The sequence below is a fragment of the Gouania willdenowi genome, chromosome 2, assembly GCF_900634775.1.
Source record: "Gouania willdenowi chromosome 2, fGouWil2.1, whole genome shotgun sequence".
NCBI lineage: Eukaryota > Metazoa > Chordata > Actinopteri > Blenniiformes > Gobiesocidae > Gouania > Gouania willdenowi.
This window is the reverse complement of record NC_041045.1, coordinates 6,782,749-6,801,547: the sequence shown is the minus strand read 5'-3', so window position 1 is coordinate 6,801,547 and position 18,799 is coordinate 6,782,749. Positions and strand designations below refer to the sequence as shown.

The window sequence follows — 18,799 nt, the reverse complement described above, 5'->3', positions numbered from 1 at the left end:
CGAAATGGATAAGGTGCAAAAGCTCTTTATTAATCTGCTGGTGCCATATTTTAAGTGAACACTAGGGGGTGTCAGAGTTACACTTTTCTCATAGATAAAACCAACAGTTAGACCACAAGTCTTTATAAAAAGCTGTGACTCAAATATGCCATAAATCAACATTTATCCAATATTCTTTTTACAGAAGTAACAGGTGAATCAAATATGGAAAATACTTCCAAAAAAGTCTATATCGGTAGATAAATACTGAAAAAACAAGAAGACAGTGGAGCCAAATACTTGCAGCAAGTGTTTTTTACGTTGCCATGGCAACATATGACATTGGCATGTGTCGTTTGATATGAGCAGGTTGGCTACAGAGATCACATCGCAGCTTATCCACAGCAAGGGTATAAATAGAGGCTGTGAGCATGTCCACGCGGAAAATGTAAATTATTCACACACAAAAAAAAAGAAAAATGAACTTAGAAAGAGGCTAGAACAGATATTTGATTTCTTAAATTTGCCCAATGTTTTGACACCCTAATTCAGAGGTTTCCAACCTTTTTTGTGTCTTGACCCCATTTTTATATCAAAAATTTTGAAATTTTTCGTCTCTAGAATTAGTTTTTTTTTAGTCATGTTTGTTATAGAGTAGCCAGGATTAGCGCACAAATTGACAGATCATTTTATACTGCATTTAATTTTAACTAGATTTATGTATAAGAAAGTTTAACGTATATTGATACAATTGTGTGTGGTGTGTTAATTTGAAAAAGAATAATTGAAAAATTAAGTAGAAATATAGTTTTAAGTGTTTTTACTAGTCATTTTTGGGCGACCCCGTTTTAAATCCAAACGACCCCACATGGTTCACGACCCCGAGGTTGAAAAACCCTGCTCTAATTGTTCAACCTGGACCAAAACTGTGCAGATGCATTACCTGTGGGGAAACATAATGGAATAATTGCTCACAGCATTCTCACAACTACTGTTAGAAGTGAAACTATGATGAATAAATCCTCTTCAAAATAACAGCACAGCTCTCTTAACTTTACTTAACACGACCCAATGAAATTTTTAGGTCCCGACCCACCAGTTGAGAAACTGTTCCAAAAATAATGTGAACAGGCGGATACATTGGATACATTCTCTGTCAGTTGTGGCAGTTTATTTTGGTGGTTTTAGATCTACCAAAAATAAAAAAAAAAACAGAAATAACAGTGATATATTCATAGTTTACTATTGCACTTCCTCTCTTTACACACTTTGTATATCAGTGAAGGTTGAGCTGGGTCACCTCGGTGAGCTTAAGCAGGTTCGGAGGTTTGATTGAGGGAGTTTGGCTTGTTTTTATGAGTCGGGGCTGATGCATTGTGGGAATTTGACGGGTTAACCCTTCATCCAGCCTGACTTTGCACATTTGGCTCTCAGCTGCTGAGCAGGACGATGATGTAAATGAGGAGGAGGCAGATGAGGATGAGGGTGAAGTTGACGAAGAGCTCCTGCAGGTTCCTCTTGGCTTGGGGGGTCACCTCGATCTGGGACGCTCTGCGGATGGCCGACTTGGTCATGTGCTGCACACGCTCCATGGCGACGGACGGCTGAGGCCTCGAATTGCTCCTTTCGCTGGTTTTTTAATGGTTCAGCGGTTCAAATCGTTCGCGATTAAGGACCTTTTCGTTTCTTCTCTACAGTGAAAAGAAGACAAAGAAGTCAAAAATGCAAAACGATACCAAAAATACACACAAATGACTCCAAAAACACTAAATGACACCAAAAAGACACATAAATGACTCCTCAAACACTAAATGACAGCAAAAATACACATAAATGACTCCAAAAACACTAAATGACACCAAAAACACACATACTGTAAATTACTCCAAAAACACTAAATGACACCAAAAACACACATAAATTACTCCAAAAATACACATAAATGACTCCAAAAACACTAAATGACACCAAAAATACACATAAATGACTCCTCAAACACTAAATGACAGCAAAAATACACATAAATGACTCCAAAACCACTAAATGACAGCAAAAATATACATAAATTACTACAAAAAACAACACAAACACACGGAACTAGAGAAGAATTTACAAAAAACAACACAAACACATGGAACTAGAGAAGAATTTACAAAAAACGCACAAAATTTGAATTTTAACCCTCCTATTATCCTTGGGGTCAATTTGACCTCATTCAATTTTCATCATTCAAAAAAAAATAGTTGACTTTTTTTTCCTTTGCTTCATATTTCATGACTTTTTCTAATCTGATGGACACAATTGATTAAGCATTAAAATCACATGAGCTGAACACGTATTCCACGCATTGGTGTTCCTCTGGGGTCAATTTGACCCCAAGCTGTTTTAGCTGTGGATGACCCATGTGTGACCTTTCATCCCCACACCTGCAGGTCCAGAGTTGATACATGGAACAGCTCTTTCACAGTAAAAGTGACGTAGAGGAGGATATGTCTGACACAAAGGACTTTACAGTGAATAACACCAAGTATGTTACATAAAAAAGGGGAAATACATATGTTCATGGTTCATTTTGTGAGAGTCGTGAATGTGACCCCGAATTAGAAAAGATTCGGATCAAAGATTTTCAGGATACACTAACAACTCTAAAAGTGAAAGTTTGACCCGATGGTGATGCTGCAGGAAAGGTCATGATATCATCACCACAACCAATAGGGTTCAGACTCTTGTGAGATTAAATGTGAGAAGATTTGGATTAGAAATAAAGATAAATGAATTTAAATTTAAAGGTTTGGCCTGATGGTGGCGCTAGAGAACAAGTCAATGTTTCATAAAATAGAACAAAGTACCAGACACAAAAACTTGCTCAACAATTTTCTGGAGGAAAATATTCCCATTTGTTGATGTTGTATTTGAGGGGTTAACCCAGGAGTTCCATTTAATAATCCACTGTAGTCACGGCACTGCCTTTGTCACCTCAGAGCATCCTTAGACTCTTCATCACGTCTATTTTTATCATTTCCACCCTGTTTATTCCATTCTATCTGCTGCCATATCACTAGACATGTCCACACCTTCACACACACACACACAATCACTCATACACACACTCAGGTTATGTTTTAGTTTGTTTGGTTTTCTCCGTCTCCTGTTTATGACTGTTCCATCCTCACTTCACCCTTTAACATTTTTGTTAAAGTCTCAGTTAAAACAGACATTGACTGTATTATCATGTGAGCATCCTGAACGTATCATGTGATACGTGTGTCTGTAGAGGACAGAGACTCAATCTGTTTAATGAGAAGTGTGAATAAGAGCTTTAATGCCAGAGATCCGAGATGGGAATGGTATATTATCCTAGTGGGATCTAAGGGTCACATTACCAACATTCATGTCAACAATAATGACTGATCCGAGTATTAACACTGGAAACAACAGTGGGTTTGTGTTTTCTTGTTGTCTTTGGAGTCATTTGGGTATTTTCTTGTAGTTTTGTGTGTTTTCTTAAGTCGATTTGTGTATTTCTGTTGTAGTTTTGGAGTCATTTGGTTATTTTTCTCTTGTTTTGCGTGTTTTCTTTTTTTTTTTTGTATTTTGGAATCTTGTTTTGTTGTCATTTTGGGTGTTTTTGGAGTTGATTTGTGTTTTTTTTTTTTCATTTTATGTGTTTTTTGTATTTTGTTATAGTTTTGTGTGTTCTCGAAGTCATTTTGTCTATTTTGTGTGTTTTGAACAAATTTCTCTTGTCATTATCTGTGTTTTTAGCTGGCAATTTGTGTGTTTCTGTTGTAGTTTCGTGTACTTTTGGTGTCATGTTAAATATTTTGCTGTCATTTTGTGTGTTCTCGACTCATTTTGTGTTTTTGAGTCAATTTGGGAATTTCTGTTGTAGTTTTGAAATCATTTAGTGTATTTTTCTGTCGTTTCGTGTCCTTGTTTTGTTGTCATTGTGTGTGTTTTGGAGTTGATTTGAAAAACTCTATTCTAATTTTGTGTGTTTGTGTTGTCATTTTATGTATTTTTTTGCTGGCAATTTGTGAATTTGTTGTAGTTTTGTGTACTTTTGGTGTCTTGTTTTGTATTTTTTGTCGTTTTGTGTGTCCTGGACTCATTTTGAGTTGTTTTCTTTTCATTTTGTGTGTTTTTGGAGTTGATTTGTGTATTTCTGTTGTGGTTTTGTGCATTTTTTGGTGTCATTTTATCTACTCTTCTGTCCTTATGTGTATTTTTCTGTTGTTCTGTGTGTTTTGAACTCATTTTGTGTATTTATGTTGTCAACTTGTGTGTTTTTTACATGCAAATTGTGTATTTCTGTTATAGTTTTCTGTACTTTTGAAGTTATGTTGTAATTTGCATGTTTTTGTTTGTGTATCATTTTGTGTTTTTAATATCATTTCTATTTGTTTTGAGGACAGCATGCCTGCTGTAGCCGAGCTGTCTGATCCTCACTTGTCTTTGAATGCACCCAACATTTTCTCTGTCATCATAGAACACAGACACACACACACACACACACACACACACACACACACACACACACACACACACACACACACACACACAGAGGAATCAGTACGACATGGCTCGTACACGGTGAAAGTATGCAGCAGCAGCAACTGTCGGGAGGCGAGGATCCCTGACATCATTGTGTGCGATGAAACACTGATGTGTGGAGTGCTGATGTGTAAACACAAGGCTTATATTGGGGTCACAGCTGAGGCTAAGAGCTAATACTTGCTCTCCGATGTCAACCACACTGAGGGCAGAGGTGGATTATGGGATAAAAGGTATCATTAGTCAAACAAAGGGCCGATTTTGGTGCAGGTTTGCTGTCGTGATGCCGGTTCACACATACCTTTTATTCCTGTAGAAATGTTAAACTGTTTTATTATTATCACATGCATGTTTCGGGAGGATACCACGCATTCACGTGCTTTTCCCCCTGAGAATCTAGCAAGAAGTGTAGCAAACGGACGGATATGTCAAGTTTCGTTCATTATCTCGTTCAAAATCTTACGTAATCATGGCTTTCGAAGTATTTTGTAAATATCTTTATAGGTTGTTTTTTTTTACAAATATCTTAAGTATTTTGACTAAGTACTTTTCTACGCATTTATTTAAGTATTTTTCTACGCATTTATTTAAGTATTTTTAGCACATTTTTCTTGCAAAATGAAGTTTAAACAGCTATATAGCATGTATTAAACCTTCACTTACATATTTTCGGATCTTATTACACATTTCATTTGGATTTTTCCCGTACGTCATTAAGTCATCTGCAGCATATGAATATAAACTCAATAACAGTGGTTGACTCTTTTAGCCCACTTAGTATGTTTGCTACAACTTTGGGAAGTTTAATAGCCAGTGAAATGGCGATGAATAAATTATGATAATAATTCATGAAAACATCTGAGCCTCCAATTCTATTTAAGTTATAATGATAATAATCATATTCACTCCTTCCAAATTCAATGAAAATCCCAGACATAAAGAAGGCTGACACGTGATTGCAGTAATCAATAAAGTACATTTCATTTTTCAAACTTCCCACAAAATATATCACAAGTATTAAGAAACATCACAAAATCATGGAAATTTAAAGACAAGATCTTGGATGTGTGTAATTTGATGTTTGGATATTGTCAGTGACTGAAATACATTGTTCATACATGACACAATAAAGATGAAATTATTCTTTTTTTCCCATAAGATGAATCTAAATTTTTCTCGTACGGCCCATTTATGATCCAGTTAGCTGGTCTGTGTCCTCCTCTTTGCTCAGATTACGATGAAAAATGACTAATAATCTTCTTTAAAATAAAACGAGATCAACCGTTAAAACTTCCTGTTATGTTGTCAAAAATCAAACCCTTTTTTTCTCTTTTTGTTTTTGAACACTGACTTCTTCCTCTTTCAACACGCGTCAGGTTTACCACATAAAGTCAGCGTTATTTAACATCTGGGTCTAATTTATCTTCTCCAGCCTCTGAAATGACATCACATAGCTTTCTCTGTGTGTGTGTGTGTGTGTGTTTATTTATCATTGAGATTCTTGTTCTTACCTTTCAGATGTGAGCGGAGCTGGTTGGAGTTTGGGAGAGAAATGTTAGATATGCTGAGCTGTGCAGGGCTGTAACACAGTGTGTGTGTGTGGGAGAGAGAGAGAGTGAGGAGGAGGAAGAGGAGGGAGTCAGGACATCCCAGCACAGATTTTAAGACAGATGGGTTGCCAGGTTGGTGGGAGGAAAAATAAGTTTTGTCCATGTTGTTACATTACTGTTAGTGTTAGGCGGCATGGTAAGGAACTGATCTTTTTAAATATTTTGTATTTTGAAGTTTTTTTACAAGTCTCTTTCAAGTATTTTACAAGTATCTTACTAAGTATTTTTACAAGTATATATATAGGTTTTTTACACGGATCTTTTCTATTTTTAAGTGTTTTTCTACGCAGTTTTCTACGCATTTTTCTAAGTATTTTTCTATTTTTTGATGCATTTTTTCAAATATTTTTAAGTGTTTTTCTACGCATTTTTCTAAGTATCTTATTAAGTATTTTTCTATTTTTTGACGCATTTTTCCAAGTATTTTTAAGTGTTTTTCTACGCAGTTTTTTACGCATTTTTCTAAGTATCTTATTAAGTATTTTTCTATTTTTCTACGAATTCTTCCAAGTATTTTTAAGTGTTTTTCTACGCATTTTTCTAAGTATCTTATGAAGTATTTTTCTGAGTATTTCTATAAGTATTTTTCTGAGTATTTCTATAAGTATTTTTCTGAGTATTTCTATAAGTATCTTTATACTGTGTGCTAAAGCAATGTCTGTAAATGTTTTCATTTGTTAGACAGTGTTTACGTGTTTATGTGTTTCAATCATTTTTACACTTAATAAAGATCGTTGTTCTGTGTTTTGTACATGTTTAACTAACTCATGGGCTAACTGCTAAGCTAATTTAATGGAATACATCTCATGGGGCATCACAAAAAAAAAGTTAGAATTAACCTTTAATTTCCATTGAGATTTTTATATTGTGGCCTAAAAGTAGTGGATATATTGGTATTGGTTAAAATCTGAAATCTTAAAAATTAGCGTTGCATATCAGAACTGGGCAAAAAAAAAGCTAATATCAAACCTTTTTTGTCTCTTGTTGGACTTACTTCTTTTGCCATAAAATTAACTTTTTAATCCGTCTCGTATTTGGCTCTGTTCGAGTAAAAGTGAGGCATCACATTTGGATTTGTCACATGCTTTCAGAAACAAAGGGCCTGTGTCGCAGCCTCTTATCAAATGTCGTTGCTCCATTGTCTTCATCGTTCTGACACATGGTCGGTGCCAGCCAACAGCTGATGGCACGTCTATATTTACCGTTCGACCATCACCGCAGCAGTCAGGACAAATGCCAGCGTTATCAAAGCCCATTGCTAACTCACCGTTAGCACAAATTTTGACCTGCATACCGGGTATCTTCCCGGTGGGCTGATCAAAAGTGGGCCAGTCCGGTTCACTACGTTTTGTTTTTTTTTTTTTTGACAAGTGGAGGCAGACATGTTAAAACGTGGCCAAAAATGGCAACAAAAAAAAAAACGTGGCAAGAAAAGAGTGAAAAGTGACTCAAATGGGCCAAAAGCAGTCAAGAGTGGCCATAAAATAAGCAAATAAAGAGGAACCAGGTGGTATAGGGTAGCTTAAATGGGCAAAATGTGGCAAACAATAGTGAAAAAGGGCAAAAATGTGAAACAAAAACTGGCAAAATGTAGGGAAAACTGATATTTATTGGGTAAAAGTTAGCTGATTTGGATGAATTTGGTGACCCAAAAAAAATTAAAGAAAGGACAAAACTTGGATGAAAGTGTCAAAAAAAGGGATATTTATTGGCAAAAGGTTGCTAAAGTCTGAAAAGGCGCAAAACATGGACAAAGGAAGCTGCAAAAAGGCCAAAGGAAATAGGTAAAAAGGGGTTTAAAAGTTTCCCCCTTGTAAGGTTTTCTGTGGGAATAATAATTAGAATCAAATACATAAAGAGCCACATGTTGAGCATCACTGACTTAATAACGTGGTTTTCTGTGAGCTGGTCTGGACACAAAAAGCCAGGGCTGAATTTTTGTCCCAGTCCACCCCTGCCTGGACTCCATCCTCCTCAAGGGGTTTGAAAAAAAAAAAAAGTCCAGAAAAAGTAAAAATAACTCCTGGAAATGGTTATGTCTGCCTTATATGGATGTGCATGTAAACGTGCAGTACGGGGGTGGGCGGTTTGGGGGACACGTAGCTTTGTTTTTATCACTTTGCATCAGACTCACAGAGTTGAAAGCAGACATTTCTATTGCACTTTGATCCTTTTGATGAAGATGAAGAGTAAACTAACGTTACGGCTGTTTGCCAAGCATTTTAATGAAAGTGCTGTTGAAAGCCCCACAGCTCCCAGTATCAGTTGACTGGGTGTTCCTTCATTGTGAGCTGTTGACAGTGCAGGGCTGAAGGTCAGAGAGGCGTCCCTGTGACCGATCATCTGTAGAAACAGTAGAGAATACTGTAGATCTCTGGCTCCAGGGGCGTATAGCACCACATTTAGGGCCCTGGGTACAAACTTTCTTGACCCTACTGTAAAAGGGGGGGGGGTATAACTAAAAATAAATATTTATATATATATAAACAATGCAACCTTTCCAAGTAAGTCTTCAAAATATTTTTTTTTAAATCATTTCACTTTCAGTTAAGATTTGACGTGCAAAAAGGAACGTTCCAGCACTTAAATGCGCGGGAGTGCACGTAGTTAATTTCAATCAAAATAATATATTGCCTAAAAAAGATGTGTTTTAAAGCTGGTTTTCCTTTCTTGAGGAAAGACATGGTTTCCTGCTGCTGTCTATCTCCCGCTCCTTGTCCCATCCACAGCGCCCGGCAGAAGCACATGTGGGTCGTACAATTTGCACTGTTTTAAAGGGGGTGGTAGCTCGGGCCCTGAATGATGCAGCATGGATAATTGTTTGTAGTGCAAAACTGTACTTAACAACCAGTACGTTTTATTCCAATATAAAATGCATTTTTGTTCATACTGTACATAAAACAGACTTCTGCCTAGGGCCCTGGGTACTCCGTACCCTTTACGCCTATGCTCTGGCTTCACTGGAGCAGCTCCAGGTGTGGACGTGTGTGAGTGTGAACAGATGCATCTAAACCTGAAGCATCAATCCTACTGGGAGTCTAAGAATAACACTCAACGCTTCCTATCGGTGTCACAAAGACGAATAAACAAAAGCATTGAAAAAAAAGTGTATTTTTAAATCACCTTTCCGTTTCACGTCAGCCTCACGCTCTGACGGAACCACTTCCCTGCCTGTGTGTCTTTGCTCTCAGTCCCAGGGGAGAGTGAGCTGTGCAGCCTTACATGGTGAAATACCAGACCGCTCTGACCCAAGACTCCAGTGAGAGGAGGGAAAGAAACGTGGGATATTCAAAGCAACAGCAGGCAACACAATCAGGTTTGTTCTCATCCCTCCTCCATTAGGACCCACAAAAATGGAAGAAGACACTTTGGTCGTTTAAAAAATAATAATAGTGGCACTAGTGCAGGGCTGTGAAACTCATTTTGTACCCTGGTTTACACTTTTACATATACAAAAAATAGAAAATATTTCTGAAACCGACAAAATCCAAGCAATAAGTGACGGATATCAGCCACAACAGGATCTTCACTTTAAATTTCCTTGATTTTGTGACCAAGTTCTATTCAATTAAGGGAAATGTTATGTAATAATCGAGGAAAATTAAAGAATATTGTAAGAATTGTTGGGTTTTTTCAACAGTTTAACATGAAAAATGACTGCAATCATGAGATATAAGCACCTGGAAAAATTTGAGCCCCTGTAAATATTGTTGAGTTTATTTTTTTTTTTGCTTTCTCCTGCAGATGATCCAAAGGGCCAGATTTGGCCGTCGACTACCAATTTGGTTTATGAAATTAATTTCCTAAAGCCATGATGAAGCTGTTATTAAGTAAGTGATACTCAACATGTGGCTCCATTTTTGCCCCTTTTCCCCAAAAAAATTTGACGCTTTTTTGCTTTTTCAGGTTTGAGCTTCCTTTTGCCAATAAATATCCCTTTTTGTTCATTTTTGCAAGATCTTTATGGCACTTTTAACCAATTTTTGTTGATCCTTTAACCATTTTTTGCTACTTTTCATCCAAATAACACTTGTTTCCATTTCTCCCTACATTTCGCCTCTTTTTGTTCCACATTTTTGCCCTTTTTCCAAGATTGTTTGCCACATTCTGCTCATTCAAGCTACCTGTGGTCATTACGTACCACCTGTTTCCTCTTTATTTGCCCATTTTTGGCCACTCTTGACTGCTTTTGGACCATTTTAGTCACTTTTCACTCTTTTCTTGCCATTTTTGGACCATTTTTGGCCATCTGTTAACATGTCTGCCTCCACTCGTCAAAAAAAAAAAAACAAGAACGTAGCGGACCGGACTGGCCCACTTTGGTTTGACAGTCCACTGGGAAGATGCCCGGTATGCTGGTCAAGATTTGTGCTAACAATGAGTTAGCAATGGGCTTTTGGGTTTTTGCCACTTTTGGATCATTTTTTGCCACCTGTTACTCATTTTTTTTGTCACTTTACTTACACTTTTCAACAATGAATCCCTCTGTAAAAAGTGAGGGGGATGAATTTTGTTTGGGTGTCGTACCTCTTGTATCCCCCACGGGTGAGACGTGCCTGGATGGAGGGATGGAGCTTCACTCCCTCAGCTGTGTTTACTGTGGAAGACTTGGTGCTGCTGTTGGCAGCCGTACCTAACACACATTCTCCCTCCTTCTCCTCATATAGGCAGCTATGCAGAGAGGCCTACAGCCAGCTTTTCCCTAAGGCCTTTATCTGATCCACGCACATACCCCCACTCGCCCTCCCATGATCACATTTGGAAACTCTGACCTCGGGCGGGTTAAAGATTGAAACAGTTTTAGCATTAGCGCGGTGGAAAAGGGAAATCGTGTTTCACCTTTGGGAGCTTTTCTGTTTTCAATTACCCATGTTCAATTCCAACTCAGTTACGATTACAGTCACCAGCATTTTTCCAATTACAGTTAAATTACAATTACATTTTCATCCTCACTACAATTACGTTCTCAATTCTCAAGTACTAAAATTAACCACAATTACTGAGCCTTTAATGAATAAAATCATAAAACATAACCTTCCTCTTGTGTTAGCTTTCTGTTAGCATCTCTTATCACGGGTCAGGTTTGACCCATGTCTTAAATCAGCTGTAAAATACACTAAAAATATTATCTATCTTCTAATTTGTTTCTCATCTCTTTGGTTACCTTGTTAGGCTTCCTTTTGGATGAAAATATTGGTAATAATATTAATAGTGTGGGCGTTTGAGCCTTTTTTCTGCTGGTATCCTCCTCGATTTATATATATATTTAAAATAGGAAAATTATCTTGAAGAGAACTGACAGGGAGTGGGCAAAAATTGATATTAAACATATTTTAATAATTGTGAATTGTGTACAGTATGTGTCTAATGATGTGGTTCAGTTTCCACATTGGGTTTTTTTCTCTTTAACGCCTCCCACCGTCTTCCTCTTCCTCCGCGTGTCTCAACCTTTAAAGCTTTGGAGATGCAGAATGTAGGAAACACCTGTCAGTGCTGAAGAGATAAACATGCCTCCGCTGTCTGCGTTACTGTAACTCAACTGTGATGGAAAAAGGTCAAAAAAACGCACAAATATGTGAAGCGGAAGCTCTTCACTTTTGTTAGTGTTACAAAGAGATGACGGATCAGAGGGGGTTTTAGTTGTTTATGTCATATTCTGCCTAAAACATAAATGACAGTTTGTAGTTTAAGGCAGGGAAGTGAAATATTTGTCAAGGAAACCCATATTCTCTGTTTTTTTGAGCTTGTGAATAACTTTTGTAAGTAAAATTGATTAATTTTAATGCAACATTTGCTTAATTTTATCCTCTGTACGGTATGACAGTGAAAAGTCTTCATTGCAAAAGATGCGCCAGATTAAAAATACTCCATTACTGTGTAAGTCGTTTTTTCACCTTACTGTACTTTAATTACTATTTATTTTTTCGTGTGGACTTATTACTTTTATTAACTATTAAAACTGAAGGTAAGAGAGAAAAGTAACAAAACAAGCAAGAAAAGTTAAAGTTAATGTATTGTTGAAGTTGCGTTGCCAGGTTGGGCTTTGGTGCCATTTTGGTGATTTTTTTTTTTTTTTTTTTTTTACAGTATTTGAGGGGAATTACCAGCTGTATCTGGCAACGCAGAGTACACATCTAGTCCAGCGCTCTGTTGGTCAGGTTAAAACAGTGTTTTTCAACCATGGGGTCGTGACCCCATGTGGGGTCACCTGGAATATAAATGGGGTCGCTTGAAATGTCTAGTAATTGACAAATGAATAAAAACTAAATAAAAATACTAATTATGAATATATATTTGTATTTTTTTTGTTGTAACATTATTCTTTTTCAAATGAAAGCACAAAACAAAATCTTAAACAACTATTCTATACTTTTACGTTCTTAAATGTAAGTCTGGTTGGGAACCACTCGGTTGAAGTGTTTGAAATGCTAAATCACATGTGTCAAACTCATGGCCTGGGGGCCAAATTTGGCCCTTCAGAGAATCCGATTTGGCCAACAGGAGAAAGTGAAAATTTCAGAGAAAACGTGAATCATTGTGTAAATGACCAAATGATTCAGTTGTAAATTGTTGTTGAAGAAAAACTCAAAATACTGCAATTTTTCTCAAATTATTCCACAAAATCTCCCCGAATTAAATAAAAATTGGTAAAAAAAATTTTTTTTAAAAATCAAAGAACATTTAAGTATCCGTCACTTATTGCTTAGATATTGTTAATGCCGTTCATACTTTATGTCTAATTTATAACTGGGAGTGCAAACTTAGGCACATAAATTGTTGGCATCGATGAGCTTTTATTTTGGTACTTTGGGTGAATTTGCATATTAGCTAAATATTTAGTTTCATTCGCGACATTTAAATTTAGATGTAATATTTCATATTTAGATTTAACATTTAGATTTTGATCTAACATTGACATGATGTTGCAAATAATGCCAGAAAATCTTTCCATTAAAAAAAATTCACCCACGTTTTTTAAACTTCTTTACAAACGGCGCCGCATAGAAATTGTAAAATATTAATTGTGAATTTTTTAATTTAGTATATTTATAGGAATGTGTATTTCCTTACTTGTGCTTGAGTTTGAATTTGAGGCCAATACTTGTACTTTTCTTTACTTTCTTGTGAGGTTTCTGAGTTCTCACCCGCTGCGCTGAGCGTCTTTTATTAGACGGATCCCACCAGTGTGAGCCGTCACTCATGCTGTTCACACCACAGAGTCCAGACAGAACCACTGGGAGGCCAGTGCAGATAGTGCAGGCTACTAAACACATAGCCAAAGCTTCTTATCGCAGGTCGTCATTAGAGCCCAGCGGGCATTGTTTCCATTGATGCCACACCGCGGTTACAGCTAAGCTATAAAAAGACTCACAAAGACCACCTCAGGCCATAGTGAAACGCCCTCTGAAGACACCGTACAACAATGCTTCACAAACTTTTTTTGGCTCAAGCACAAATCCCCTTTTTCCGACTACAACATTTTGCTTAGAAAACTATTTCAAAACAACTACAGAGCATAAAGACGGAATGAACGAGTGATAACACTTTTAAAATAATCTCATTTTGTAAATAAATGAAAAGAAACAGTATTTAGTGCAGTGGTTCACAGCCATTTTTGGGTCATTACCCCATTTTGATATCAAGAAATTCTGGCAACCCCAAATTTTTTTTTTTTTAGAATTTGTTTTGAAAGTGTCTATTTGTGCGGTTGCCGTACGGACAACCCCGGTGCTATTGGTATATTTAACGAAGTACACGTACGTAGCGTCTTAGGGTTAGGGTTATGATTATGGTTAGGGTAATGGTTACGGTTATGGTTATGGTTATGGTTAGGGTAATGGTTAGGGTTATGATTATGGTTAGGGTTATGGTAATGGTTAGGGTTATGGTAATGGTAATGGTTAGGGTTATGATTATGGTTAGGGTAATGGTTATGGTTATGGTTAGGGCTATGGTTAGGGCTATGGTTTTGGTTATGGTTAGGGCTATGGTTATGGTTAGGGCTATGGTTATGGTTATGGTTATGGTTGTGGTTATGGTTGTGGTTAGGGCTATGGTTAGGGTTAGGGTTATGATTATGGTTAGGGTAATAGTTATGGTTATGGTTAGGGCTATGGTTATGGTTGTGGTTATGGTTAGGGTTATGGTTGTGGTTAGGGTTATGGTTAGGGCTATGGTTATGGTTATGGTTAGGGCTATGGTTATGGTTAGGGTTAGGGTTATGGTTAGGGCTATGGTTATGGTTATGGTTAGGGCTATGGTTAGGGTTAGGGTTATGGTTATGGTTAGGGCTATGGTTATGGTTAGGGTTATGGTTATGGTTAGGGCTATGGATATGGTTAAGGTTAGATTTAGGGTTAAGTTATATCCCTATATTGCAACATTTTTTTAGGGTTAGGTTTATGTTTAGGTTTAGTCTTAGTCACATGACCTAAACTGGCCAATGGGGGGGCGCTTTGTAAGGATGGAATTGACACGGCAACCGTACGGTTAGCCACTGCCATTAGTTTCTGATTGGTTGAGCTCAGATATTTTTTTTACTGTATTTTAAGATTGTGTTTCTTTTAAAAAATAAAAAAATAATTTCAAAAGTGTATTTTCATTTTTCCCAAAATGTCAGGGGAACCTCATTTCAACTCCAGGCGACCTCACATGGGATCCCAACCACCAGGTTGAAAAACGCTGATTTAGTGGCTCCTGAATAGATTTATTTCTATAGTTTTTATCATATCCAGTCACAGTCATCTCACGCCTGTGGTGGAACCAAGACTGACATTTTATTTGTTCATTTTCCAATCTCCTTCTCTCAAGTACCCCCTGTAGTGCCGTCGCGTACCCCCATTTGAGAAACGCTGCTGTAGAGGAATAGCTCTACAGCTATAGTGCACGTCATGTTCTGTGACCACATCAGTGTACCCATTTTTGTTATCGTTTCCTTTTCTTTATTTAGATCACTTTTATGGCTTTTAAATTCCCCAAAATCCTACCAAACATGCTAAATATGGTTAATGGAGTTGGCAGCTGCTTCTATGCTTCAGAGACTTACACTGAAATCACACAAGATTGCATCACGAGAAATTTGGCCTTGTCTGAAGTGTTTTGCTCTCAACATGAAGTCATCACCAGTGCTCCCATTAGCAGTAGTGGAGGCAAAGCTGTGGAATGGTGATCTCAAGGGCTTGTGTGGCGTCTTGGTTGACGTGCTGGAGCTCGGCGGTGGAAAAATACCGGCTCTATTTATACAGGCCCAGGGTTATCTGTCCCATCTGGTCCTGAGGAGAAAACAGAGCTTTCTGCTGCCATGGCGACAGTCCATCCTCCTCTACCTGGCTCAGTGCGCATTACTAGTTATTATAACTGTATGCAGTCATTGAATACCAAACGTTTAGCTAAAGCTCACCAATCCAGATTGGAAAATCTTAGGTTGAAGTGAGCCAGGATTATAAACTGAGCAGAACTTTCCCTAACAGCACATTATTGGTTCTCTAATGAAGGCGTTTGTCATCCTGCACAGGCCTGTGTGTAGAATAATGACTCCTCCCTGTGGAGAACTACAGGAACTGCAGTGAAGTCAACATGCTACATTGTTCTACTTTCAAATAATTTGACCAACTATTCTGTGCTAACTGGATTTATTTAAGAATCACGAGTAAACAACAAAACCTGTGGAAATAATACATATATACTGTACATGCAATAATGCATCGTTTTGTGAGTTTTTGAGTCATTTTGTGTATTTTTGAAGTCATTTTGTAAATATTTCTCTAACTCTGTTGTCTTGTATGTTTTTGTTGTCATATAGTGTGACTTTGGAGTCATTTTGTGTATTTTTATTGTTAATTTGTCAGATTTTGGAGTCGTTTTGTAAAATGTTCTCAAACCTGGTTGTCTTGTATGTTTTTGTTGTCGATTTATGTGGTTTTGAAGTCATTTTGTGTATTTTTGTTAGCGATTTCTGTGTTGTTTTTGTCGATTTGTGTGTTTTTGGGGCCATTTTGTAAAATTTTCTCAAACCTGGTTGTCTTGTATGTTTTTGTTGTCATATAGTATAGTTTTTGAGTCATTTTGTGTGTTTCTGTTGTTGATTTGTGTGTTTTTGGAGTCATTTTGTGTATTTTTATTGTTAATTTGTGAGATTTTGGAACGGTTTTGTATAATGTTCTCAAACCTGGTTGTCTTGTATGTTTTTGTTGTCGATTTCTGTGGTTTTGAAGTCATTTTGTGTATTTTTGTTATCGATTTCTGTGTTGTTTTTGTCGATTTGTGTGTTTTTGGTGCCATTTTGTAAAATTTTCTCAAACCTGGTTGCCTTGTATGTTTTTGTTGTCATATAGTATAGTTTTTGAGTCATTTTGTGTGTTTTTGTTGTTGATTTGTGTGTTTTTGGAGTCATTTAGTGTATTTTTATTGTTAATTTGTGAGATTTTGGAGTGGTTTTGTATAATATTCTCAAACCTGGTTGTCTTGTATCTTTTTGTTGTCATGTAGTATGGTTTTGGAGTCATTTTGTGCATTTTTGTTGTTGATTTGTGTGTTTTTGGAGTCATTTTGTGTATTTTTATTGTTAATTTGTGAGATTTTGGAGCGGTTTTGTGTAATGTTCTCAAATTTGGTTGTCTTGTATGTTTTTGTTGTCATGTAGTATGGTTTTGGAGTCATTTTGTGCGTTTTTGTTGTTGATTTGTGTGTTTTTGGAGTTATTTTTGTGTATTTTTATTGTTAATTTTGCGAGCCATTTTGTATAATGTTCTCAAACTTGGTTGTCTTGTATGTTTTGTCTCGTCATATGGTATGGTTTTGGAGTCATTGTGTATTTTGTTGATGTTTTGTGGTTTTTTTTGGGAGTAAATGTATGGGGGTTTTTTTTTGCTCTCGTTTTGTGTGTGTTGGAATCATTACGTGCGTTTACTTTGGGGGGTCTTAAAGTTGACAGAGGGCCACCAGTTGCCCATGCCTGATCTGCGTTATTGGAAAAAAAGGTTCTGAATAAATCTGATAAAGCCGTTTCCCCTCACATGAAACCAAAAGCTGCTTTTAGTAACTCATGAAAAACATAAAAGCACAGACTTCCTGCTTCTCGTGCTACCTGCAGCGACGTGTGAAACCACATTTCTTTCCCCTACTTAAGATACATGAACTATGTTTAAGCAGCGTTGACTTTCAATCGAACATTAAATATGATTTATTAAAGTTCACTGGGTGGAAATGATGCCACTATTAGGGGAGCCATTACTCATAAATAGCGTAGATCCTCCTTTAGCCCCACAGCGTGTTATATTGTTAAGGCGTGCTGGCAAGCGTTGAATCCTCGGTGCCACGGGGCTCCATTAGTGCTTTAAAGAGACAACGCAGCAGCATTGTTGGCACTCGTTGGTGATGGGAAACCACAAACCGATTAAAAACGTCTCCACACATTTCTGTTATTTACCACACACGCACAGTAGCTGCATGCACAGAGACGTACAGCTGGCCAGAGCCCACAGCCACATTAATGCTCAGAGACCGACTCAGCTGGAGAAGCTGAAACTGTGAAAACAGACATAGGCAACTGGCGGCGTGGGGCGCCACATGCGGCCCTTGGTCTATGTTTGTGCGGCCCCCCCAAAAAATCTGACAAAATGACTCTAAAAAAACAGAAAACTTTTGAGAATAATACACCAAAGTACAAGAAAAAACTGAACAAATTTATATAAACGACAACAGAAATATACAAAATGACAACAACAAAAAAAATAGATAAGACTAAAAATACACCATAACATAGAAATTTAGAAAATGCACAACAGAAATGCACAAATGACTTAAAAAACAGACAAAATTACAGAAAAATATACAAAATGACAACAGCAATATACAAAATGAACCATAGAAAACAGACAAGGCGACTAAAAATACCCAATAACAGAAAAGTTTATAAAATCACATTATCAAATTGTGCATAAAAACAAAGAAAACAGTCATAGAAAACAACAAAAATAAAAGTATATTTAAATGACAACAAATACACAAAATGACGTTTATAAAATGACAACAAAAATACTTGATTAACACAGAAAATGACAACAAAAAAGCAGTATATTTAAATGACAAAAAAAATAACAAAATTATGTATAAAACATTAAAAAATCATAGAAAACGACAAAAATAAAAGTATATTTAAATGACAACATAAATACACAAAATGACGTTTATAAAATGACAACGAAAATGATCAAAATACTTGATTAACACACAGAAAATGACAGCAACGGACAACAAAAATAATAGTATATTTAATGACAACAAAAATACACAAGAGGACCACATTAATACACAAAATAATAACACAAATATGACATAAGAAGTACACACATTCAACCAACATTTGCACATGATAACAACACAAATTTTGAAAGTGACAATAAAGCCACAACACAAATACACAACAATGACACCTATCCCGTGTTAATGCTCAGATTGCATGGTTATTATTCTAAATGCTGATGTGAACGTTGATAATGTGGCCCTCGGATCAGACAATCACATATTTGTGGCCCTGCTGTGATAAAAAATCAGTTGATTGTGTGTTCATAGCTCATCTTTAATATTTACAGACTATATTTCCCTGTTTGAATTTTCCTTCCCGTTTCGTGCCTCAGTGAGTTCATCAGAGGGTT

At 36.7% G+C, this 18,799-nt stretch overlaps 1 protein-coding gene across 1 annotated transcript; it reads right to left on the bottom strand.

Moving 5' to 3' along the window:
* Positions 1–742: 742 nt before the first annotated feature.
* Positions 743–6,177, bottom strand: pln2 (phospholamban 2). Its single transcript, XM_028462879.1, has 2 exons — positions 6,045–6,177; positions 743–1,670 (listed from the first exon to the last, which is right to left on the bottom strand). The coding sequence occupies exon 2, from the start codon at positions 1,569–1,571 to the stop codon at positions 1,410–1,412; it is 162 nt and encodes a 53-aa protein (XP_028318680.1). The 5' UTR covers positions 1,572–1,670; positions 6,045–6,177; the 3' UTR covers positions 743–1,409.
* Positions 6,178–18,799: the final 12,622 nt, after the last annotated feature.

Coding starts and splice junctions, on each gene's coding strand:
- pln2 (XM_028462879.1), bottom strand. CDS start 1,571: ATGGAGCGTGTGCAGCACATGACCAAGTCGGCCATCCGCAGAGCGTCC.